This window comes from Aethalodelphis obliquidens, unplaced genomic scaffold (assembly GCF_003676395.1).
Source record: "Aethalodelphis obliquidens isolate GAN/ISIS:26980383/991018 unplaced genomic scaffold, ASM367639v1 scaffold9, whole genome shotgun sequence".
NCBI classification, from domain to species: Eukaryota; Metazoa; Chordata; class Mammalia; order Artiodactyla; family Delphinidae; genus Aethalodelphis; species Aethalodelphis obliquidens.
Genome location: NW_020837953.1, coordinates 45,160,539 through 45,185,881, shown reverse-complemented (window position 1 = coordinate 45,185,881; position 25,343 = coordinate 45,160,539). Strand labels below are relative to the sequence as shown.

At 41.0% G+C, this 25,343-nt stretch overlaps 1 protein-coding gene across 3 annotated transcripts in view; it reads left to right on the top strand.

The window, feature by feature from the left end:
• UBE4B (ubiquitination factor E4B) overlaps positions 1–25,343 on the top strand; it is a 111,562-nt gene that overhangs the window by 52,771 nt on the left and 33,448 nt on the right. For all 3 annotated transcript variants that reach the window (XM_027110246.1, XM_027110248.1, XM_027110247.1), the window contains 10 exons: positions 1,260–1,401; positions 2,912–3,012; positions 4,003–4,117; positions 7,853–7,936; positions 10,516–10,572; positions 11,140–11,256; positions 11,351–11,449; positions 11,823–11,936; positions 13,786–13,984; positions 17,971–18,109. In XM_027110246.1, coding sequence (XP_026966047.1) covers positions 1,260–1,401; positions 2,912–3,012; positions 4,003–4,117; positions 7,853–7,936; positions 10,516–10,572; positions 11,140–11,256; positions 11,351–11,449; positions 11,823–11,936; positions 13,786–13,984; positions 17,971–18,109 — 1,167 coding nt within the window. The remainder of the gene's footprint in view (positions 1–1,259; positions 1,402–2,911; positions 3,013–4,002; positions 4,118–7,852; positions 7,937–10,515; positions 10,573–11,139; positions 11,257–11,350; positions 11,450–11,822; positions 11,937–13,785; positions 13,985–17,970; positions 18,110–25,343) is intronic.

The window sequence follows — 25,343 nt, the reverse complement described above, 5'->3', positions numbered from 1 at the left end:
TTTTCATCTTTTTAAATTGAAATACTCTAATATCATACTTTCATTCCAAGGTCAATTATGTGTACTCTTCTAAAATTCTAAGGTCAGTTATGTATATATTCCAAAATTACTTTTGTGTATCTATGCATCTATCTGCATAACGTATCATTAATATCTTAATTCTTCTTTTAGTTTCTAGCTCCTCTCTGCCCCAGGCTGAAGTAGGGATGGGTATCTCAAGTTCCTAATATTCTTCTCCGCCTTTATCATCTTTCACATGTAAATTTTTTTTTTTTTGCTAAGTTTATATTTTTTCATTTGTCTTCATTTCATAATTCCTGACCTCTTCCTATGCCATGATTAATCTTTTTGTATCTTTTATGTCTATCAAATTTGTGAGTTAAACATCAGATTTGGTATTTGACCTATTGATGGTTAATCTAAACTTTGATTTCCTAACACCTAACCCTTGTGATAATGGTCTCAGGGAATAGTTGTTACTAATAATAACAGTGCCTCACGTTGTATCCTGCTTATATTTTACAAAGCACCTCCACATGATTTTATTGAACCCTCACTGCAGATGAGATGAAGTTCTGGGTTCAGGTAACAAGTAAGCAGTAGGGATGGGAATAGAACGCAAGTTTGGATACTCCTAGTGCAAGGTTTTTGTTTTGTTTTCACTATACTACTTTGTCCCTTTTGCCAAACATTTTGGAAAATTTGTGTTTGTAACATATTTTTCGTGTCTCCTTCTAACTGGACGGTTTTCCTAAGCCCTGGTCCTGTTGCCGAATGCTGGATGAAGGCTTTTAAGATCTGTGCTAGAAGTTAGGAAGAGGGGTGTTTTGTTAGTCCCTTGTAACTTCCCTCCTAAAGACTTCGATTACGTAATAGCGTAGGCTGGCTTTAACCTCCAAGCCTGCCTAATTGCAGCTGGCCAGTTGGATTTACATATGTGTGGTATCCCTTCAAATGCCCAGTGCTCAGTAGCAATTCTTAGAGTCCTCCTGGTTTTGTAAGGTGCTGTTCCCAAGAAGATAAGATGTTGGGCTTCTGGACAGACTTTCTTCTTAGGTCAATAAAATGTTTACTAAAAATTGCTATTGTTGGACTTGGAGCAGGTGAAACAAGCAGTCCGCTCCAGCCTTGGCTGCATGGGTGTCTGTGCTTTGTTCTGGGCGTGGGGACCCTAACGGGCTTTCTGCAGAAGTGCGAACTCTGTCAAACGTGATTTATTGAGAACAGGTAAAAATCATCCATTCTTCTTTTCTCCAAAGTTTTGGAGCCTCTGGTGGGGCAAGTACTTGGGATTCCTACAGCGACCATTTCACCATTGAGACGTGCAAAGAGACAGATATGCTGAACTACCTCATCGAGTGTTTTGACCGAGTTGGAATAGAGGAAAAAAAAGCACCGAAGGTAACATGAAATGGATTCTTTTTTTTTCTTTCTTTCTTTTTTTTTTTTCGGTACATGGGCCTCTCACTGTTGTGGCCTCTCCCGTTTGCGGAGCACAGGCTCCGGACGCGCAGGCTCAGCGGCCATGGCTCACGGGCCCAGCCGCTCCACGGCACGTGGGATCCTCCTGGACTGGGGCACGAACCCGTGTCCCCTGCATCGGCAGGCGGACTCTCAACCACTGCGCCACCAGGGAAGCCCGAAATGGATTCATTTTAAAACCCCCACAAAAACCTGGTTATGTGGTGGATAAATAATTGGTTTTTGACCCCCTAATGAGCATTCACTCATGTATTCAATCAGTAAAGTGGTTATTGAGCATCTACTATGGGTCAGGCACTGTGTTAGAAGCTGGGGGTGGATCAGTGAACCAGACAGACGAGGATCCCAGTCCTCATGGAACTCACATCCTAGTAGAGGGAAGAAGTGACAGGGCCAAGTGCCACTGCCACCAGTGACTTACACGGCCCTGATGATTTCTCTCCTAGTCTGTCGTAATCATAATAAGCAACATTTATGGAGTGCCTAGACTGCCAGACACTTGGCTAGGTCTCATTCTCACAGTTGTTCATCAGTCCAGTGTGGTCCTGTGTGGTATAAGTATTATTTTTTTCCGTTGTGTTAATAAGCAAATGAACCTCAGAGAGATCAAGTACATACTAACCTCGGTCTTTCCTAAAAGCCAAGTGGCGTAAAGTGAACTTTCAAAAAGCGAGGGATACGTGTAATTGTCCAGAATCACATAAATAATAAATTGCAAAACTGGGTTTAAACTCAGCAAGCTGCACTTTTTCTTCTATTTCATGCTGAGTTACTTTATTATTATCACATTTCATTCCTATTTCATTTTCTTTTTTTTTGTAAATTTTTATTGGAGTATAGTTGATTTACAATGTTGTGTTGGTTTCAGGTACACAGCAAAGTGAATCGGTTATACATATACAAATATCCACTCTTTTTTTAAGATTCTTTTGCCATATAGGCCGTTGCAGAGTACTAAGTAGAGTTCCCTGTGCTATACAGTAGGTCCTTATTAGTTATCTATTGTATATATAGTAGTGTGTATATGTCAATCCCAATCTCCCAATTTATCCCCACCACCCCAATTTCATTTTCTAGTTCTGGTTTTCCATTGGAAACTAATCTGGTTGTCAACCTGTTAGCTTCATATTTGTAAAGGGCTTCTTGGGGTTTGCTGCACTTAACCTTAGCAAAATCAAAGAGAGTGGGCATATCTCTGAAATCCCCACGTGGTCACCTGAAGCTTCTGCTTCTCTCTTCTCTAATTGTAGATTTTAGCGGAGACATTATACTTGGATGATACAGTTACTCTAGTTTGTTCATCATCGGTAAAGGAAGAGAAAAGCGTGCCATTTCCTGCAGATTGATCTCTTCTGACTCTTGTCAGTTTTCAACTGTATGGGATTATTTTGTTTGTCTTTGTAGACCTAACCTCTACCTTTCTTTGCAGATGTGCAGCCAGCCAGCAGTCAGCCAGCTTCTGAGCAACATCCGCTCACAGTGCATATCCCATACTGCATTAGTACTACAAGGGTCCCTCACACAACCAAGGTATGAAAAACCAATATGTGCTTGCTGTTAGCAGGGAGAGGGCCCTCTCCATCAGGCTGCCCAGCCATTCTGCACCACGTTGGATAACTCACTTCCTTACCCATGAAATGAGTGGTTGACTAGATGGTTTCTGAGGTCCCTTTCTTTCTCTAAAACACTATGAAAATAAAACACTCTGTGTGGTTTATTGAGATAGACTGTGGTTGAAATATGTTGACATCAGGGCAGCAAATTAGTAATTCAGTTTAAAAGCAGCTGCTTGAAAGCAGTATAGATACTTGAAAAAAATGTGTAGATCATCACTGTCCATGTATCATATAATCAATTTCTATTATTCAATAATAAAGAATAGTGGTGGAATAGGTAACATGGGAATCACCCGAAGTGTACTACATTATTAATTTTTGTTCAGAGGGTCCCATAAAGGTTTCAAGTTTAATAAAAGAGTATTTCTGTATTTCATTTCTCTTGTGAAAAAACATCTAAAGGAAAAATGACAAAGTTCAAGATTTATTCATTCTGGATGATCTTACCATAACCATTTTTGAAATTTGTCAGGAAAAAAAAAAAGGAAAATGATGCACATGTACTAAAACTTAAACACTGTTCCATGGTTAAAATTAATAAGAGCTTAAAAAAGTCTTCAGCCACTGCTAATCTTTTTTTCCCCCATTGGATGAGGCATAAATAAATAAGTAAAAGAGACATATAATACTTTGGTTTTTCTAATGCTTTATTTTTCAAGGGCTATGTGGAGGCAAAGATGGATCCTTTCAAACCTTCTATGGTTTCTCACTGAAAAGCCCCCAAAGTGATTATCTTAACAATGAGAAAGGTGATCTTTTGCCTAAAACGATTGACTGTTGTGTGGATTATTTGGGAAATTTGAAGCTTGACCTGTGATTGTCAGCTACATGACATTCTGTATGTTCTGTTGTTACACGGTGACAAGTTGATTCATCAGAGCCCTTGACTTTCGTGGGTCTGCAGGTCCCTGCAGCAGCCGTCCTTCCTGGTGCCGTACATGCTGTGTAGGAATCTCCCATACGGCTTTATTCAAGAACTGGTGAGAACCACTCACCAGGATGAAGAAGTGTTCAAGCAGGTAAGGTTTTGTGCGTTTGCTACTGAAACTGCTGGATTAGGAGCTTCCCTGCCGAGCTAGATTTCTAAAGACAACATATATTGAAAACTTTGGTTCCTGAATTTGAACATGCGCACGTCATTTGCTCAGAGAGAGCTCCCCGAGATTCCTGTCCTGAGGAAATCAGATTGACAGCTGCATTGTTCAAATCATGTGTACATTTCAACTAATCAGTCAAGCATCAGGTATTTTAAACATGGTCTGTGCTAAATGTTTTGGGAGAGTAGAAGAAATATAAGGCCCTGTCTTTGATTTTAAGAAGCTCTTAACACACTACCAAGAGGTAGCATAAGACGTGATATACATTTGCCAGATAAGTAGTGTTGAAAATTAGTTCTCTGAGTTTACAAAAAGGAGATTAATAAATCAAAGACCAAATTAGCTCAGCTGCAGTTTGCAGGTCACATAAAACCATTGTCTTCTCACCACTAGACCGGGAATGAAGTCTCAGATCTTACTGATTACTTCATTCATTAAGTATCCATACATTTTTGATATCCCATTGTGTAAAGGCAAGTGAAAATGCAGATATGTAATATTTAATAATAAAGCTTAATAATAATAATAACAACTAAAAAAGTTAGTCTTAAAGATTTCTTCCAAGGTAAAACCTTGGCATGAATTTTGATTACTGTTCTGTGGCCTGTGTTGTAAAGTAAGCACTTTGCCACAACAACTTTAACACAGCTGTTTCCCATGATGAAAGGATGCTAATGACATTTTCTTACAATTTGTTGTATGATAATCTCTTTTTTTGTTTCTAGAAAGAATAATAGAGGCAATAGCTACAAATGATATGATTCCTTTTAATCTGTTTTTTTAAAAACTCTGTTTGTTTTTTTATTTATGGCTGCTTTGGGTCTTCGTTGCTACGCACGGACTTTCTCTAATTTTGGCGAACGGGGGCTACTCTTCATTGCGGTGCGCAGGCTTCTCACTGCAGTGGCTTCTTTTGTTGCGGAGCATTGGCTCTAGGCATGCGGGCTTCAGTAGTTGCAGCACACGGGCTTCAATAGTTGCAGTGCGTGGGCTCAGTAGTTGTGGCTCATGGGCTCTAGAGTGCAGTCTCAGTAGTTGTGGCGCATGGGCTTAGTTGCTCTGCGGCATGTGAGATCTTCCTGGACCAGGGCTTGAACCCGTGTCCCCTGCATTGGCAGGCAGATTCTTAACCACTGCGCCACCAGGGAGATCCCTAATCTGTTTTTATACCTAATACTATTTTTAACTGTTCATATTGAGGCCTTTGAATTCTCAGAAACTGTGTTTTCAGCAGTTTTCAAAATATTAGTAAAAGAAGCATCCAGGAGTGAAAATCCCAGTCAGTGTTGTGTATTCTGTATTTGGAATTTATCAACTGCTCATCTTAGATGATGGTCTTACTGACTTATAGGAATATTTTAGGCATTATAGTGAGCTTTTCTTCTCTAGAAAATTAAGTGAACTCTGATGAAAATATATAACTGTCTTGTAAGGTTTAAGTGATACACTATATTATGTGTAATATACATAAAGTAGAATACTTCTACTCAAAAAGACATCACTTGAGGAACCAGAGTAGCTTTACCTGTATGAAAGCCTGGAGATCAGCTAAAAAAGTATGTTATGCCTATTTTATTCATAAAGAAACTTACATAGAGGCTATGAAATGACCTCTATGTGTGTTTTTTTGTTTTTATATTTTAAATTTATTTATTTCACCTTATTTATTTTTTGGCTGCGTTAGGTCTTCGTTGCTGTGCGTGGGCTTTCTCTAGTTGCTGCCAGTGGGAGCTACTCTTCGTTGTGGTGCGCGGGCTTCTCTGCGGTGGCTTCTCTTGTTGTGGAGCATGGGCTTTAGGCACGCGGGCTTCAGTAGTTGTGGTGCACGGGCTTTGTTGCTCCACAGCATGTGGGATCCTCCCGGACCAGGGCTCGAACCTGTGTCCGCTGCGTTGTCAGGCGGACTCCGAACCACTGCGCCACCAGGGAAGCCCTATCTGTTTATTTTTAATCACAGAATTCTGATCCCTTGTCTTTTCTTACGTGTCACCATGTTTCCTCAAGAGAAATGATGAGTGCAGTGGAGTTGCTGAACTGAAAAACAGCATTTTACCTTTTGTCTTAATAATGTGGCAGATTTGAATGATTAAACCTTTTGAGAGAAATTTCAGTCTTCCTTTAATTAAAGTTTGAGATGTTCGTAGATAAATAAACAGCAATAAATAGTAGTTAGAATTTAGAATTGGAGATGAACACCTGGAGCATTTTTTATCGGTGCTGGGAGGTATTTATTTGAAAATAAAATTATTTTAAAAACGTGTAAGTCACACAAACAGTATAATGTTCGATATTTGAAAAGTATTACGTTTAGTAATATTTTGTCTGCTTATTATCATTTAAACCCTACTTGCAAAAGAGGATAACTCTAAAGAAGTTTTACTTTATAGCGTTCCTGAAAAAAATGCTTAAGAGATTTTTCTAGATGATCAATTGTGAAATTTATCTTTTGGTGATTCTGGAACTACTGTTTTTCCCTCGATTGCAGTTTGGGCATTTCCCACCCCTACACCTAAGCATTTCCTCTCCATTTTTAGCTAGCTTACGAAAGCACATTACTTCTACCCTGATTGCTTGGGTTGCGAGAACTAGAAGGATCTCTTCAAGAGCTGTGTTGGTATCTCAAGACACTCTAATACACTCTGTAATGCAGGGCACCTTTTTAATACTGTGCTCCTTAAATGACAAAGGTGTTCCATACAATGGGATGAAATTAGTAGGAAAGAGAATTTTTCAGGTTTTCTAGTAGCTTTTTAGAACACTCCCTTTTTCAACTTGTTGGCATTCAGACTGTCAGCTGTTGTTTACAACATTCTCAGCTTAATGTTATTAGTCTTGAATCCCAACCAACTCCCTAAATGTGCTGCTCAGTGAGTACACTGTGAAATTTAAACATGAGCTGTGCTGAGCAGATTCTGCAGTGTTCCTGTGCCCTGATATTAATGGTGAGCTTGTAAACGTAAATTTGAGTGCCCTTAGGCCCTGACATCAGGTTGTTGTACTAATCACACCATATATGGAGGTAAGGCATCCTGATGAAGTTTTCTTTTTCAGTTTCAACATTTACCAGCCATCTCTTTGTTCTACATAATTCAAGTTAAGATACTAATAATATCCATTATTGGTCTATTTTTTTTGTTCTCTTCGAAGTAAACGAGGAAAGATGGAAAGAATTAAAGGTGTAGGTGTAGGGGTGGCAACAAAAAATTTCTTAAAATGTTAATAGAATTGAGCAGATATTGGAACATTTAGTCCAGTTTCTTTACAGGTTATAGGTGCTTGGTAATCAGAAACATACTCGTTGCTGTGATATGCAGGTTAGAGTAATTTATTTGATTAGAGCAAGGAGCCTGGGAGAGTCCTGCAGCAGGCTCCACATCTGTGAGTTTCTGTTGAATCACGGGGAGTCTTGTCAGAGTTTTAGGGTTCACCAAAACCTATTACTTCTGGAGAATTCAGCTGCCTTACTTTACGGTCAGCCTTGTGAAAGGACAAAGCAACACCCTGTGGCTGGATTCTAGGCTCCTGTGTATGCAAAACAGCTTTTCCTTGGGCAAGCAGTGCAAATGCCTGGACTTTGCAGATTTGGCACTTTATTTGACATGCCTCCTGTTCTTAAATTTTCTGTAACTTACATTTCTGATTTTTTTTTTCTTGTAGATCTTTATCCCCATTTTACAAGGCCTGGCTCTCGCTGCCAAAGAGTGCTCCCTCGACAGCGACTACTTTAAATACCCCCTCATGGTAAAACTTTATTCTTTTCCTTGTAACACATTCAGCAGATGTTTTTCTTCCAGATGATTTTAACATACACTTTTCTTTCAGGTCCATGATCAACCTTGTTTTCAAACTTAAAACATGAAATCATTGTGTTGGCCATGCAGAGTGTTTGGTGTGCAGTGAGATGCATCAGTGAAGACAGTTAGCAGCGCGGTACATATTTCACCATCCGAGCCTTAGACAGGAGTCAGTGATACAGTCATTAAAATGTACTTTGCCTTATTCTATAGCTTATGAAAACAATAATCATTGGTGGTCTCCTTCTTGATTGTCCTAGCAATGAGCATACCATATTTGGGGTGAAATTTTGTTAATTTAAAACAAAACAAAACAAAAAAAAGAACTGTGACAGATGCAAATAAAGAAGGCAGAGTTAGATTAAGAAAAGGAATACAATTTTGTCTTTACATAGTGACTTTGCACAGAAAATTGCACAGTGCTTTTCTTGTTCATCTTCCCCGTTTCCTGAGGCTGTACACTTCACTTCAGGCTTTACTTGGAAAACACAAATTTGCTCAGCTCCTCCAGGCACTTAGAGGAAGCATAAATTGTGAACAGAACTATTGGCTAGATTCTCACCAAGGGTCTTCAGAGTTGTGAAAATATTGGAACCAGAAAGAAAATAAGAGGCTGTTTTCTTCTCTGACCTTGCTTCTTTAAAATTTTGGGAGAAAAATACTTTGAAGTATTACTGAATATTTTTCATTCTAAAAGTATGAAGGAAAAATATCAAAACATGAAATTAGTTGACTCTGTATAAACACGACCTTGTGTAAATTAAAGCCTTGGTTAAATTGATGTTTTGCTGCCCATGTTCCTTTTACTCATTCTGCTAACTTGATTCCATCTTACCATTAATTCACTGCTTCCTGAGCGCCTCAAGTGTGACACACACAGAGGACCCAGGAGCTCATGACATAAGGTGCCTCTCCTCAAGGCAAAAATCAAGACCACAACGATACGGTCAGATAATTACAATCAGTGCAAACACAGAGGTGTATTTATCTGTTTCAGAAAATCAAAACTGAGCTAAAAGGCTAATTATTAAAGTTAAACATTAAAACATTAATTAATGTTTTAAACATTAAAGCCAGTTAAATAGAAGGTGAAGCAGGAAGTCTTAGTTTTAAAAATAATTTTGAATGAATTTATGTCGGGGTTCTTCCTAGTGCACATGTTATTCCCATTCCTAATGAAATTCTATTAATCCTTGTGCATTGTTCTGTCTTTGGCACATGAAAAGAAGTGGAAAAATCTGATTATTTGAGTTCAGTGATGAAATCTCTTAGTGTACATTAATTATCACTGTATTATATAAATATTCCCTCCTGGAATTGTTGGCTTTTCTCTTGTGGTTTGAATTAGCTTGATGATTAAGTAAGGAGCTTTTAGTGTCAGATATCAACAAAGTGTTCTTCTGGGTCAAAAGACAAAGGCCTCCATTATGATAGACAATAGTTTTATTTTGTACCATTATTGATGCTTGTGCAGCAAAGGGAGTGCACTGAGAGAAAGGGCAATAATTTAAGGCAGGAAGCGGAAGACCGTTGGAGCTAAAATCAGAAAGAAGCATGATTATCCTCTAGGTCAGTGGATCCCAACTTTGCCATACCTTGGAATCACCTGGGGATCTGTAGAAAGTACCTCTGCCTGGCTCTCCAAAGCTGTGACTTAATTCATTGAGGATGTGGTGAGGGCGTGGCCTGGCATGGGGCTTTCAGAGGCTGCCCAGGTGACCCTAATGTGCAGCTGAGTTTGGGAGCCCTGTTGCTGAGCAGGGAGAATGTTTCCTTCTCAGTGGCTCTGAGCCTCAGCGGCTTCTCAGATGTGTCAGTGCCTAAATGCATGGACTCAAAAGCTTCCAGCAGCTGTTTTAGCAACTCCCATAGCAACATCCAAATCACAGAGGAAATTAAATTCACTGTTAAAATAGTGTTTGACTGTATTACCATGGCCATGGTAAACGCTTTTTATGTGCCTAAGAACTATATTTCCTGATTGTGTTAACTCGAGAACGATTGGAGCGCCAATGGAAAACTTTGAGGTTCTCAAAAAACCAGGGATCTTGAAACCAAGGAATACTTTTAAATATATTTTGAATTTGGTCGCTTATTAAATTTTAATTATTTACAGTCCTGTTTAATACTGGCGAGACTAGCCGTCTCAAGTTTATGAAGCATATCTTTCTGGTATAGAAAGATGTTAAATGAAAAAATCGTTTATTGTAAGAATACACTCATTTACCTCTGTGTGTATATGTACAAAAATATGTCTAGAAAGCTCTTGGGCAAAATATCAATAGAGGTTAATGAGGGTGAAGTTTATGAGCGACTTGTAGTTTCATTTTATATTTCTGTTTTATCGGAAGTTTTTTACAACGCACGTGTACTAGTTTATTCATCAGAAAAGCAGTGAAGCTATTTGTGCTTTGTTGGGAATGCATACCTATTTATAGCAGCATTAAAGCTATGTCTTGATGTTACCCATGGTGGTCAGTTTAGGATGAAATACATTTACATGACCCTTTCTGATCTTGTTTCTAGGCTTTAGGTGAGCTCTGTGAAACCAAGTTTGGAAAGACACACCCTGTGTGCAATTTGGTAAGTGCCACCCTAATGGACTTGCACATTTTCGGTGAACATGTAACACAGAAGATATTCCTTAAGTAACAGTATCTGAAAAATGTCTCTTGGAGGACGTTGAGATGCAGATGTGAGTAATACATGTGGGTGGCTCTCAACTGTTACATTGTTGTCACCTACGTTATTTCCGGGAATGACATTATTCACTTCTCTTTTGTGATGTTCGGGAGATAAGTATTGTACAGCTAGTACAACAGGTCCTATTGGAAACGTTTCCTTGAGTCCTTTGGTGGTATAGGAATACTTCATTTGCATGATATCAAATATTATCATGAAACATAGAAATTAAAAGTATATCTTGTAAAAATGTAGCGGACCTGGAGGGCTTTCCTTCATCTGAAATGAGAAAAAGTGGACAGGCATCCTGACATATTTGTGACCTTGTGTTTTTGGATGTTAAGTGTCCGCCATTTTGCTGGTGGCTAAGAACCAGCTGAACAGGTCACCTGCCGAGAATTCTTTTGTCTCATTTTTACATCACTTGCTGATTTAGCAGCTTGACTTGCCTCTTCTGTTTTTTCCTAGGTTGCTTCCTTGCCTTTGTGGTTGCCTAAATCATTAAGCCCTGGCTCTGGGCGGGAGCTGCAGAGACTCTCGTACTTGGGGGCTTTCTTTAGTTTCTCAGTCTTTGCAGAAGATGATGTAAGTACAGCGGCCCTTTGCACTTTGCTGCTCTTATGTTCAGATTCTTCCCCAAATGTATATTATACGTTGAATTTTTGCTTTCTCTTTCCAGGCAAAAGTGGTTGAAAAATATTTCTCAGGGCCTGCCATTACCCTGGAAAACACTCGTGTGGTGAGCCAATCACTGCAGCATTACTTGGAGCTGGGAAGGGTAGGTGTTGAGAAAATGAATCCAAAGGATGAATGTGTTTTCAGTTCTGAAAGTTAAAAGCAGCACAATTATAGGCTCATTATAGTGTGATTAAGGTAATTGGGCCCCTGTCCTGGAAAGGAAATAGCAAAGGCTATTTTATTAAAACTATAACTACTCCCCTCTTCCACTCCACATTCTGCTTTCATGCTGATCATCTTGATACAGTTGAATATGGACTTTTCTTCTATCCTTGTAGTCAGGTTCTTCTAAAATGAGTGGACGTGGGAGAAGAGAAAAAGTGGGAAGGAGTTTAGCTTTTCGTAAAGTCAAAAAGGAATAATTTCTTAAACAAAGTTTTAATTTTTTTCTTCCCTTATAAAATAAATTTCAGCAAGAGCTTTTCAAGATTCTGCATAGTATTTTGTTAAACGGAGAAACCCGGGAGGCTGCTCTTGGTTACATGGCAGCTGTCGTCAATGCCAATATGAAGAAAGCACAGATGCAGGTAGGATTCCTGAAGACTGCTTTTACTTATTCATTAAATTCATTCATCTAAGTCATATTTATTCAGAACCTACCAGACATTGTGCTGGTAAATGGAGATACAGTGTTGAACAAGATAGACAAGCTTCCTGCCTTTGTGGAGCTTATGTTCTATAGGGTAGATGAGTAGACATGTAAATGTTTAATTCTAGAATCGATGAAGCCAGTGAAGCAAGGTAGAGGACTTGAAAGTAACCATGGAGGCACCAGAAGGAAGGCATGGGAGTGTCCAAGGAGGAGACATTTGATCAGAGGCCTGACTGATAAGAAAGAGCCAGCCATCACAAGGCTGAGAAAAGAACTTTCTAGATACGTGTGAAACACGAAGGTGGGAGTGAACCAGCTTTGGAACGAGCCCCACGTGCAGGCTTTCATGGCTGGAGGATAGTGAACAGGAAGGAAACCGGCAGGCCATGGGCTGGAGGGGTGGGCAGAGGCTCCATCAGGTTGAGCTGATGTTGTAAGAAGTGTCACGAGGAGCCACTGGAGGGTTTTCGGGAAGGAAATCACCAAGTCTGCTGTGTGGAGGATGGGCTAATGGGAGGAGGGGGTACAGGAGCCAACCCGAGGAGACCAGGTACAAGGTGCAATGTTCCTGATGGGGGAGGCTGGTGGCTGGGACCACTTTACCGGCATGGAAAAGTTAAAAGGGCATCCTTGCTATATTATTATTATTATTAATAATAAATTTATTTATTTTTGGCTGCATTGGGTCTTTGTTGCTGCACGTGGGCTTTTCTCTAGTTGCGGTGAGCGGGCGCTGCTCTTCCTTGTGGTGCGCGGGCTTCTCATTGCGGTGGCTTCTCTTGTTGCGGAGCACGGCCTCCAGGCATGCGGGCTCAGTAGTTGTGACACACGGGCTTAGTTACTCCACGGCATGTGGGATCTTCCCGGACCAGAACTCAAACCCGTGTCCCCTACATTGGCACGCGGATTCTCAGCCACTGCGCCACCAGGGAAGCTCCCTTGCTATATTATTAATGAGCGATGTGACATTTCTACTCAGAAGAAAAAGCAGAGAGAAGAGCATGCACGTGGTATTAGACTGCCTGGACTTCCAACTGGGGTTCCACTGTTTGCCGGCAGTAGGACGTAGACAGTTGCTTCTCTGTGCCTCCACTTCCTTGTTGCCAAGTGGGGATAATAATAGTACCTGACTCGTGGACTTAGTGTACATAAAGCTGTTAGAATCACGCCCAGTACGTACGTGGTGAGCACTCCACCGATGTTAAGTATCTTTATTAGAATTATGGTCTTTTTTTTTTGGCTGTGCCACACGGTTTGCAGGATCCCCAACCAGGGATTGAACCCAGGCCCTGGGCAGTGAAAGCATGGCGTCCCAACCACTGGACCTCCAGGGAATTCCCAGAATTGTTGTATTCTTAGAGCAGGATTATGCTATCGCTGTCAGCCAGAGAAGCTGTTAGTCAAGTGGTAACTGTGAAACGAGTTGTTCCGATGCTTCTGAGGGGAAATAAAGAAGAGAAAGGAAATAGCATTTATTGCATTTCTGCTTCCTGATTTTGAGGATCTTAGGCAAATCACTTAAATTCTCTGAGCCTTAGTTTCCTCCTCTGTAAAACGTGAATAACAGTATCATTCAATTCTAAGGGCTATCGTGGAGATTCAGTGAGAGAAAACCCTTCACGTATGGTTAACACTCAACAAATCGCACCTGCCAGTAGAGTGACGATGGTGGTGCTATAGGTGTCCCCTCGCTGACTTCAGGATGAAAGTTTGCTCTCCTTTCTGTACGCTTTTGCCAAAATTTCTGTTCAGATCATGATTTTAAATACTTTTCTCTTTCACAGACGGATGATAGATTGGTATCTACGGACGGATTGATGCTGAATTTCCTTTGGGTGCTGCAGCAGCTAAGCACAAAGATCAAGTTAGAGACGGTCGACCCCACGTACATATTCCACCCGAGGTGTCGGGTTACTCTTCCCAGCGATGAGACGAGAGTGAATGCAACGATGGAGGACGTGAATGACTGGCTGACTGAACTTTGTGAGTGACATGTTCATTAGGTCGTTAAAAGCTGCCCTTCTTTTATTATTTTTTTTTGGTTGCCCCACGTGGCACGTGGGATCTTAGTTCCCAGACCAGGGATCGAAGCCACGCCCCCTGCATCGGAAGCATGGAGTTGTAACCACTGGACCACCAGGGAAGCCGTTCTTCTATTTTCTTTTAATTACAAAAAGTAGAGTAGATACGCATTCTAACAGAAGGACCCATTTGGACTCAGCATCATCCCACAGTGTGAATCTGACACCAGCTACAGCGTCCCTGTCTGTCACCTCCCAGCGTCCCACCCCCAGCGTCCCACCCCCATCCCTGGGGCTCCCTCTTGCCCTGTTCCTGTTCTCCATCATCAGTGCCAGTTTTCATTGACTCCTCTCCCCCTAAAGCTGCTACATCAGACGGTTATGGGATTATCAGGAGGAGAACTTTAATAAACATCTTAATAGCAACGCTACTGTCTTACTCGTTAAATATAAGGAGACTGAGGCTCCAGAAAGTGCCCAGCTCACCTAGCCTGTCAATCAGCGAGTTGCAACTGCGGCTCAGGTGTGCTGAGCCGAGCCCAGGGCTCTGTCTGCTCCACCACACTCCCTGATCTGGGTCCATCCTTCCCGGTGTTTACTTCGGTTCCACTTTTTCTTACTTGGCAGTAGTGAGGGAAGCAACCTAATTCTTTAGGGAATTTCTGTTCCTCTCAGGCGACCTGATTTCTGATAAGCCAGGCTCCAGAATTAGGATCTGGGCTCCTGGGGCCAGGCCAGCCCGGGTTGGGGGTAGTTAGAGGGTTTGTGGAGAAGGTCAAGGGGGTCCCCTAAAGAACAGGCTGCCCAGAGGACGGCTGGAGCTAAGGAAGACGCTTTCTGAGGAAGGGCCCTTCCAGAGGGAGGGCCTGTAGGAGAGGAAGAAGAGAGCCTACCCTGCTTGACCACAGCTGCTTTCCCGGCTAAACGCAGTCGTGACAGAGAGGTAGAGGGGCAGAGGGAGAGAATGCAAAGGAGTATAGATGGAGAAGGCAGAAGAGAAGGAAAGACACAGGCAAAGGGAAGCATGTGACGAATAAAATGTATCTGAGAGACCGGTGATCAGGAAAACAGAAAAGTAGAAATCCAAGAGAAATGGGTACACATTTTATGTTGCAAAATACTGGGTTTGAAAGTGATTCCTGAGTGAAGGAAAATAATGACTTTCTGGGCTTCCCTGGTGGCTCAGCGGTTGAGAGTCCGCCTGCCGATGCAGGGGGCACGGGTTTGTACCCCGGTCCAGGAACATCCCATATGCCGCGGAGCGGCTGGGCCCCTGAGCCGTGGCCGCTGAGCCTGCACGTCCGGAGCCTGTGCTCTACAACAGGAGAGGCCACAACAGTGAGAGGCCCGCGTACCGCAAAAAAAAAAAAAAAAGACTTTTCTGCTTTTCCATTTCTTTGTTTTGTTACAATCCCTGAGAATCTGTCAGTACTGGGAATGCTATTCATTCACCCAAGTGAGCCACATCCACCTTATGTGGAGGGGTGGTTCTCGGCTGCACCAGGTGAGAAATTAGAGTTTACAGAGTCTAGGAAAAATAGAAAAATTTATTTTGTTTGGATGCTAATGACTCTTCACAAATTGCTACTACCTCTCTAGAAATACATTTATGAGCTAGAGATATGCAATAAAAATTAATACAATAAAAAAAGAAGTTCTCTTTTGGATTAGCCAACATCAAATAGATACGTAGAACAAATGGGAGGAAATGTGCTGTTCTGGGTTTAAATATGTATGTGTATACAATAGAAATGATAGCAATGACTTAGTTATTATGTAGATTTTATATATGCCAGTTAAAATTCTCATGAAATCTCTCACAGATCTTGATGAATTGATGGAATAAAAATACGAATATTTTGAAGGTGTTATGATTATGGATCTTTTTCTCTATATTATAAAGCATGTTATTAAAGCAACTATACTTCAATTTAAAAAATTTTAAGGGGTTTCCCTGGTGGCACAGTGGTTGAGAATCTGCCTGCTAATGCAGGGGACACGGGTTCGAGCCCTGGTCTGGGAGGATCCCACATGCCGCGGAGCAACTAGGCCCGTGAGCCACAACTACTGAGCCTGCGCGTCTGGAGCCTGTGCTCCGCAACAAGAGAGGCCGCGATAGTGAGAGGCCCGCGCACCGCGATGACGAGTGGCCCCCGCTTGCCACAACTAGAGAAAGCCCTCGCACAGAAACGAAGACCCAACACAGCAAAAATAAATTAATTAATTAATAAACTCCTAAAAAAAAAATTTTTTTTAAACATGTTACTTAATGACAAACATAAAAACCATATGACATTTAGTTTTAAACATTATAAAATTATTCATGGAGTAATGTAGAGATTCCACCCTTCCCTGGCACGAAAAAGCCGAACAGAGGATTTGACCCAGCCATAAAAGAGAGAGAAATTTTTAATGATTTTAGAAATGGAAAATATCATCAGAGATAATATATATATATCTTAATATATAAACATACTTTTTATAGTGGGAGAGAAAATGAATATGTAAAATAAAAGAATGGGAGAAAATATGTGTCACATAATTGATAAAATCATATTCAAAATGCAGAACTGTTATAAATGTGTAAGACCAAAACTAAATTCTACCAAGAAACAGTTATCTTTTGTTTGGAGGTAAAAAATATAAGCAGTATATGTCAAATAAAATATACTTGTAGGGAAAAATATACATATTTGTAGGAATTAGATACAAATTGAAAGAAATTCAAATTAACATTCTAGAACTATAAATTATTCAAAAACAGAGTGATAAGATAGAATATAAGTTTGTAAATAAATAGATGGCATTTTATCAATTAATTTAGTCTATCTAAAGTGAATTCTGGTGATTCATAACAAAAATCTGTAATACTGTCTTTCTCAATAATTCCACTTCCCAGAATATGCTCCCAAAGCTGGCAACGGAGAGGGGGTGAGGGAGTAACTTGTTATACATAGATCCTCCCAGCACTGTTTCTAATAGAGGAAAATTAGAAACAACAAATATGTCCAACAGTAGGGAAATGGCTATGGAATCTGTAGCTTATTTACATAATCTAATACCATTTTGAGGTTTAACAATGATGTTTGAATAGTAGAAATGATTCTATAAAATACACCAGGAAGACACATCACTGAAGATTGTTGGTGTACATTTGTATAAACATTTAATTAGATGGGGCAGAGTACCTGATCACACATGGAGCTCAGAGGAAGTCTGTTTTTCTTATAACATTACCTAAGCCTAATTTTTTTAATATAAATTTATTTATTTATTTTGGCTGCTTTGGGTCTTCGCTGTTGCGCGTGGGCTTTCTCTAGTTGCGGCGAGCGGGGGCTACTCTTCATTGCAGTGCACGGGCTTCTCACTGCAGTGGCTTCTCTTGTTGCAGAGCATGGGCTCTAGGCGCGCAGGCTTCAGTAGTTGTGGCACGTGGGCTCAGTAGTTGTGGCTTGCGGTGTCTAGAGCACAGGCTCAGTAGTTGTGGCACACGAGCTTAGTTGCTCTGCAGCATGTGGGATCTTCCTGGACCAGGGATCAAACCCGTGTCCCCTGCCTTGGCAGGCGGATTCTTAACCATTGTACCACCAGGGAAGTCCCATTAATTCTAATTTTTTAAAAGTGTCCTTGGGGGCTTCCCTAGTGGCACAGTGGTTGAGAGTCCGCCTGCCGATGCAGGGGACGTGGGTTCATGCCCCGGTCCAGGAAGATCCCACATGCCGTGGAGCGGCTGGGCCCGTGAGCCATGACCACTGAGCCTGCGCGTCCAGAGCCTGTGCTCCGCAACGGGAGAGGCCACAACAGTGAGAGGCCTGAGTACCACAAAAAAAAAAAAGTGTCTTTAAACTTCTTGAAAATACAAGTGTAATTTTGTCTTCTTAATTGTGCTTTTCCTCTGATATAGTCATGTGATAGATTTTATTTCGAGGATTTTGTTCTTTTTCCTAGATGGAGATCAATCTCCGTTTTCTGAGCCGAAATTCCCTACGGAATGCTTCTTCCTTACCCTGCACGCCCACCATCTCTCAATTCTGCCGGGTTGCCGACGCTACATCCGCAGACTCCGGGCCATACGGGAGCTCAACAGGTATGTGCATGATGCCATGTCCTGAGGTTGCTTGAGTCACCACTTGTTCTCACAAGCAGGCAGTTCCCTTGTGACCAGTAGATTTGAATGTGACGGGTACATAGGGTACTGCCAGTAGATTTGAATGTGAGGGGTACATAGGGTACTGCCTCTGCTACTACATCCATGTTCCTTGATTGGCCAGAGTTCTTTACATGGTGAAGTGACCCAAACTTTGATTTCTAGAGTTCTCAACCCTTGGTATGTGGTTGAGACTTCCATTAACTTTTTCCACTGGGCACCATATTATCAGGAGGCACTTTAAAGGATTTCTTGGGTTCCAGACATACCCCTCTTTCCCTGGACTGTGAAACAGTAACTCTGGTTTCCCTTAATAAACAAGGTCATTTACTCCCACCAACATGTAATTCACTTTTTTTGCACATTGTCCTGTGGCATAAGAAGTCTAAAAGGGCCAGATAGTAGCCTCAGTTTCCTATTCATTAGCACCATTGTTGTTTTTCTTAATCTAAGCATTTCTCCCCATGTACCAGCACCTGCAAACAAAGGTCACAGGAATAGGAGGCAAACATTTTTTTGAACAGGTCATCTGGAATAATAATGGAGTAGCCACTTAACAACATTTGGTCCAGGAGTGGTGTAGTCTGAGTATGATAGAAAATGTGTCATATCTATATCTACCTTGAATTAAAATAGAATCAATCACTTAATAATTCTAATAACTGCCTGGTAGATGTCTTAATATTTTTTTTTCTACATGTAATCATGTTGTCTGTAAATGATGACAGTTTTTTTTCTTTCTCATAATTTTCTTTTTTCTTTTTATTATTTTTCTAATTTTAATTATGCTTTATTATTTGACCTACATGCTATTTATGATTGTATTGATTAATTTTAAATTCTTTTCCTTTTTTTTTTTTTTTAAACCCCACATTTGTTTATTTATTTATTTTTTTGGCTGTGTTGGGTCTTCGTTTCTGTGCGAGGGCTTTCTCTAGTTGTGGCAAGCAGGGGCCACTCTTCATCGCGGTGCAAGGGCCTCTCACTATCGCGGCCTCTCTTGTTGCGGAGCACAGGCTCCAGACGCGCAGGCTCAGTAGCTGTGGCTCACGGGCCCAGTTGCTCCGCGGCATGTGGGATCTTCCCAGACCAGGGCTCGAACCCGTGTCCCCTGCATTAGCAGGCAGATTCTCAACCACTGTGCCACCAGGGAAGCCCTCATAACTTTCTTTTTCATGCCTTACTGCCCTGGCTACAGTTTCTACTACAGTCTTGAGTAGAAGTATTGATAACTTTATTACAATTTCTTTCTTATTCCAGTTAATGGGGGGAAGTTTTTTAGACATCCTCTATTATCAGATTAAGGAAATTCCCTTTTAGGTGATTATTTTCTACAAGTTTTTTGTTCTCAGCAGGAGTTGAATTTTATTAAAATCTTTTTCCATCTCTGTTGAGGAGATCAGATTTTTTTCCCCTTTATTCTATTAATGTGGTTGAATTACATCAACTGGCTTTCTGATATCAAACCAATCTTACATTCTTTTTAAATTATTATTATTCTTTTATTTTATTCTTGACTGTGTTGGGTCTTAGTTGTGGCACGTGGGATCTTTGTTGAGGCATGCAGGATCTTTTGTTGCAGTTCCTGGGCTTTCCTCTAGTTGTGGCGTGTAGGTTTTCTCTCTGTAGTTGTGGCGCGCAGGCTCCAGAGTGTGTGAGCTCTCTAGTTCAGGCATGCAGGCTCAGTAGTTGTGGCACGCAGGCTTAGTTGCCCCGTGGCATGTGGGATCTCAGTTCCCTGACCAAGGATCGAACCCGCGTCCCCTGCATTGGAAGGTGGATTCTTTACCACTGGACCACCAGGGAAGTTCCCTTATATTCTTGAAATAAACTCAACTCTATGTTATTGCTTTTAAATCTCATTGGATATTCAATTTGCTAATATTCTGTTTAGGAGTTTTGAGTCTATATTCAAAAGAAAGATTGACCTATGATTTTCATTTCTTGTTAAGTCCTTCTCAAATTTTGTTATCAACATTATTCTTGCCACATAGAATCAGTTGTGGAGTGTTCCCTCTTTTTATATTTTTTGAGGAGTTTATTGTGTAAGAATTATTTTATTTCTTCCTTAAATGTTTGGAAACATTGATGAAGTTGTCTGGGCTTAGAATTTTCTATGTGGGAAGTTTTTTAAATTATGTATTTTATTGTTAATAGATATAGGCCTGTTTAGATTTTCATTTCATCTTCTGCCAGTTTTCCCGTGGTATGTAAAGTTTCAAAACTTTTCAGTATAAAGTTGTTCATAGTATCCTCTTTTTATCACTTTTGTGTCTGTAGGGCCTTTATTATTTCCTTTTAGTTTAATTTGCTTTTTGTTGATGTTTCTATTGCTTTTTGAGGTTGATATTTAAATCATTCATTTTCAGCCCTTTCTTATATATGCATTTAAGGCTGTTTAGTTTCCCTCTAAGTATGGCTTTAGCTGCATCCCTCATTTTTAGTAGGTCATCTTTTTTACTGAGGTATAATAGACATATAACATTATGTTGGTTTCAGGTATACAACATAATGATTTGATGTTTGCATATATTGCAAAATGGTCACCACAATAAGTAATTAACATCTGTCACCGTACATAGTAGCATATTTTTTTCTTGTGGTGAGAACTTTCAGGATCTCTCTCAGCAACTTTCAGATACACAGTACAGTATTATTAACTAGAGTCACCATGTTGTATATTACATCCCCAGGACTTACTTAGTTTACAACTGGTAGTTTGTGTACCTTTTGACTCCCTTGACCTATTTTGTCCACCCCACTCCCCCACCTCTGGCAGCCACCAGTCGTCTTCTCTGTGTCTTTGAACTTGGTATTTTGGGTTTTTGTTTGTTTTTTTAGGATTCCATACATCAGTGAGATTATATGGTATTTTTCGCTGTCCGACTTATTTCACTTAGCATAATGCCCTCAAGGTCCATCCATGTTGTTACCAGTGGCAAAATGTCATTCTTTTTTATGGCCGAAAAATATTCCTCTGTGTGTGTGTGTGTCTGTGTGTGTGAGACATTTCTTTTTCCATTCATCTGTTGGTGGACACTTAGATTGTTTCTCTATCTTGGCTATTGTAAATAATGTTGCAATGAACATGGGGGTGCATATATCTTTTCATTTTTGTTTTCGTGGGCTAAGTACCCAGAAGTGGAATTGCTGGATCATACAGTAGTTTTAATTTTAATTTTTTGCGGAATATCCATACTGTTTTCCATAGTGGTTGTACCAGTTTACATTGCCACCAACAGTGCACAGGGGTTCCCTTTTCTCTACATTCTTACCAACACTTATTTCTTATCTTTTTGATAGTGGCCATTCTAACAGGTATGAGGTGATATCTCATTGTGGTTTTGATTTGCATTTCCTTAATAGTTAGTGATCTTGAGCACCTTTTGGTATGTCATATTTTATTGTTCCATTCAAAATATATTCTAAGTTTTATTATTTCTTACTTGACTTGTGGATTATATAAAGATGGGGTGCTTAAATTCCAGATTCTTGGGGGGATTTGTTCATTTATCCTTTGTTACTGATTTCTAGCTAAATTCCATTGTCAGAAGACATATTCTGATTTGTGTTCTTTGAACTTTATTGAGATTTGCTTTGTAGCTAACAGTTAAATTAATAAATGTTCCATAGCGGAAATGAGGGCACAGGAATTCCCTGGCAGTCCAGTGGTTAGGACTCTGCACTCTCACTGCCGAGGACCTCGGTTCAGTCCCTGGTCAGGGAACTAAAATCCCACATGCCACGCAACCAAAAAAAAAAAAAGAAGAAGAAAAGAAAAGAATCCGCTTTCTATATTGCTTTTTGCAGTATTTCACATATATCGTTTAAGTTTGTTTATCTTTTGTTCAAATTTTCCTTATGTCTGCTGATTTTATCAGCTTATAATATCAGTTATTGAGAGGCTTATAAAAATTTCCAACTCTGATTTGTCTGTTCCTTCATCCTGGAATGGATGCCGTCCTGTGGTCCCATCATTCCCACTGACTTCGGAGGATACATGTCAATGGCACCATCTGCCATCTTCACTCCCAGCCTGCAGTGAGGGTTGGTGCCTTTCAGAGATGTTGGTGTTCCCCTCACCTGTGTATTTTTCAGTGCTGTGATACAAGAGGTATCTTCCAGGGCTTCCCTGGTGGCGCAGTGGTTAAGAATCTGCCCGCCAATGCAGGGGACACGGGTTCAAGCCCTGATCCAGGAAGATCCCACATGCTGCGGAGCAGCTAAGCCTGTAGTCCGTGGCAACTAAGCCCGTGTGCCACAACTACTGATCCTGCGCTCTACAGCCTCCAAGCCGCAACTACTGAGCCCGCGCACCTAGAGCCCATGCTCCACAACAAGAGAAGCCACTGCCATGAGAAGCCCGCGCACCAAAACAAAGAGTAGCGCCCGCTCGCCGCAGCTAGAGAAAGCCCGCGTGCAGCAGTGAAGACCCAATGCAGCCAAAAATAAATAAATAAAATAAATAAATTTTTTAAATAAAAAAACTAATTCAATAAAAGTACATCTGGCTGAAGTCAGATTAAGAAAATAAAAGAAGTATCTTCCACGACACAGTTGGGGTATGTGTGTGTTTTGAGAGGGTGGTTTTCTGAGCTAGTCATATGTGGTAAATCTATATTAATATTCCAAGCTTTTTATATTTTGGATTCCTTCCTCTGAATTTATATCAAGGAATTCCTAACAACTCAACTTCAATTCTAGGTTTTAGTCAACCAGGTGGGCACACAGTTAGAGCCCCTCCCAGATACTCAGGATAAGGTTGAATCCAGAGACTCTGGTCGTTGTATTCATGTCAATGAATTTATCCCCACTTAGGAGTGTGTTAGCATGTTCCTTTCTTGGTGATCCAGCATCTTCAGAATCTGTTCCACACATACTGCCACATTTCTTCACTACATACATAGTAGGTAGAATAGTGGTGCAGCAAAGATGTTCATGTCCTAGTGCCCAGAACTTGTGAATGTGTTACCTTACATGGTAAAAGAGACTTCGCAGATGTGATTAATTGTAGGATCTTGAGATGGCGAGGTTTTCCTAGATTATCTGGGTGGACCCAATGTATCACAAGGGTCCTTTTAAGAGGGAGGCAAGAAGGTCAGAGTGAGAAAGGAAATGTGATGACAGAAGCAGACATCAGAGTGATGTGGGTCCACAAGCCAAGGAATGCAGGCTCCCTCTAGAAGCTGGAAAGGGCAAGGAAACACTCCCTAGAGCCTCCAGAAGGAATGCATCCCCTGCTGACCCATTTTTAGGCTCCTGACCTCTGGAACTCTAAGACTATAATTGTGTTGCTGCAAGCCAGTAAGTTTGTGATGATTTGTTACAGCAGCAATAGGAAGCTAATATAACATATTAGCAAATCTTGGTCTTTCTTTTTTCTTCAAATGTGTGCTTTTCCTGCATATGGCTTTGTAATTAGCCCATAAGGACAGTGATTGATCTCACTCCAGTTTCGGTTCTGGAAGCAATGATGTATGATGGGTTGGGACCTAAGGGAAATTGGCATCATCCTGCAATTTGACCATCTGAGCTACAATCACTGCAGGAGCTGCTTCTGCTGTCAAACGAGGCTCAGGGGATTTAGGGCTTTGGGTACTTTGGTTTTCCTGAACTCCTCCATTTGAATTCTTGGAGTCCCAGTCTTTGCTCTGACATTTAGATAAAGAGATCCAGTGAGGTTATGGATTCAGTCTATGTTATAACTTGGTGCTTTATAGGACCAGACTCTGCTTCTTTATGGTCGTCTTAGAAACTCCCTGACTCACTGGCTTGTTCTTGAGGCGAGATTTTGAAATCTGGAGCCTGTCATTTTCTTCTGTGAGCTTTCCAGCATAGTTACAAGTAGCCACACCATCTCTTCACTCCAGGAGGTCACTGGTGATCGTTTATGCAGCTGTTTTTCCACTGAGAACCTGGGCTACCAGTTTTATGCTCTCACATGCTAACTGAATCTTCACCGCTTTCTTTTTTTTTTTTTTTTTTAAGTATTTATTTTTATTTATTTATTTTGGCTGCACCGGGTCTTAGTTGTGGCACACAGGATCTTAGTTGCGGCATGCGGGATCTAGTTCCCCAACCACGGATCGAACCCAGGCCCCATGCATTGGGAGCGTGGAGTCTTACCCACTGGACCACTGGAAGTCCCCTTCACCACTTTCAAACCAGCCCAGTCGAAGAACTAATCCCAAAGGCCCATTTTTCTGAAGGGCCTGTTACCTGTAACCTCTTCTTGCCAATAAGCATATAGGTCGTTATGTTAGTTTCCTTTTGCTACTGCAACAGATTACCACAACCTTCGTGAGTTAAAACAACAAAAATTATTACCTTAGGGTTCTGGTGGTCAGAAGTCCTAAAATCAAGGCTGCATTCCTTCTGAGGCTCTAGGGAAGGATCTCTTTCTCTGCCTGTTCCAGCTGCTGGAGACCCCCTACATTCCTTGGTTCACAGCCCCCTTCCTCTCTTTTCAAAATCAGGACCATCGCATCTTCAGCTCTCCCTCCCTCTGATCTCTGCTTCACTTGCCACAACTCTTTCTCTTACTCTGACTCCCTCTTTCTCTTAGAAGGACGCTGAGATGACATTGGGCCCACCCAGACATATAGGCCTATCTTAGACTCCATACCCTTAATCACATCTGCAAGTTTCCTTTTGCCATGTAAGGTAACATATTCACAGGTTCTGGGGATTAAGCTGTGACATCTTCCTGTGGAGCGGTGGGGCGGAGCATTATTCTGTCTACCATTATTCATGTTCCAGTTGTAGACAGAGGAATCCACTTCATCTGAGATAAGCAGCAAGAGGATAATTAAGGCTACTATTTGGTTTATTGAATCACTGGCACGCCTGGAAAAGAGGACTCCCAGAGCTCTTCTTCGAACCTGGCCTGGCAGGAAGAAGCTGCTTCAGGGTTCAGCCTCTGCCAGTGCTTCAAGCAAAACCCGTCAACACTGTGCTTCCAGAAGAACCGTGTGGCTGTCACTTCACTATATTCACTTCTGCCTTCAGTGAGGGCTCACCTCTTGGTGGAAGCTAGGTCATGTGCAGAAATGCTGGCAGCAAGGGAATCAAGGAAATGTAGTTTTTGTTTTTGTTTAATTTATTTATTTAATTAATTTATCTTTGGCTGTGTTGGGCCTTCGTTGCTGCGCACGGGCTTTCTCTAGTTGCGACG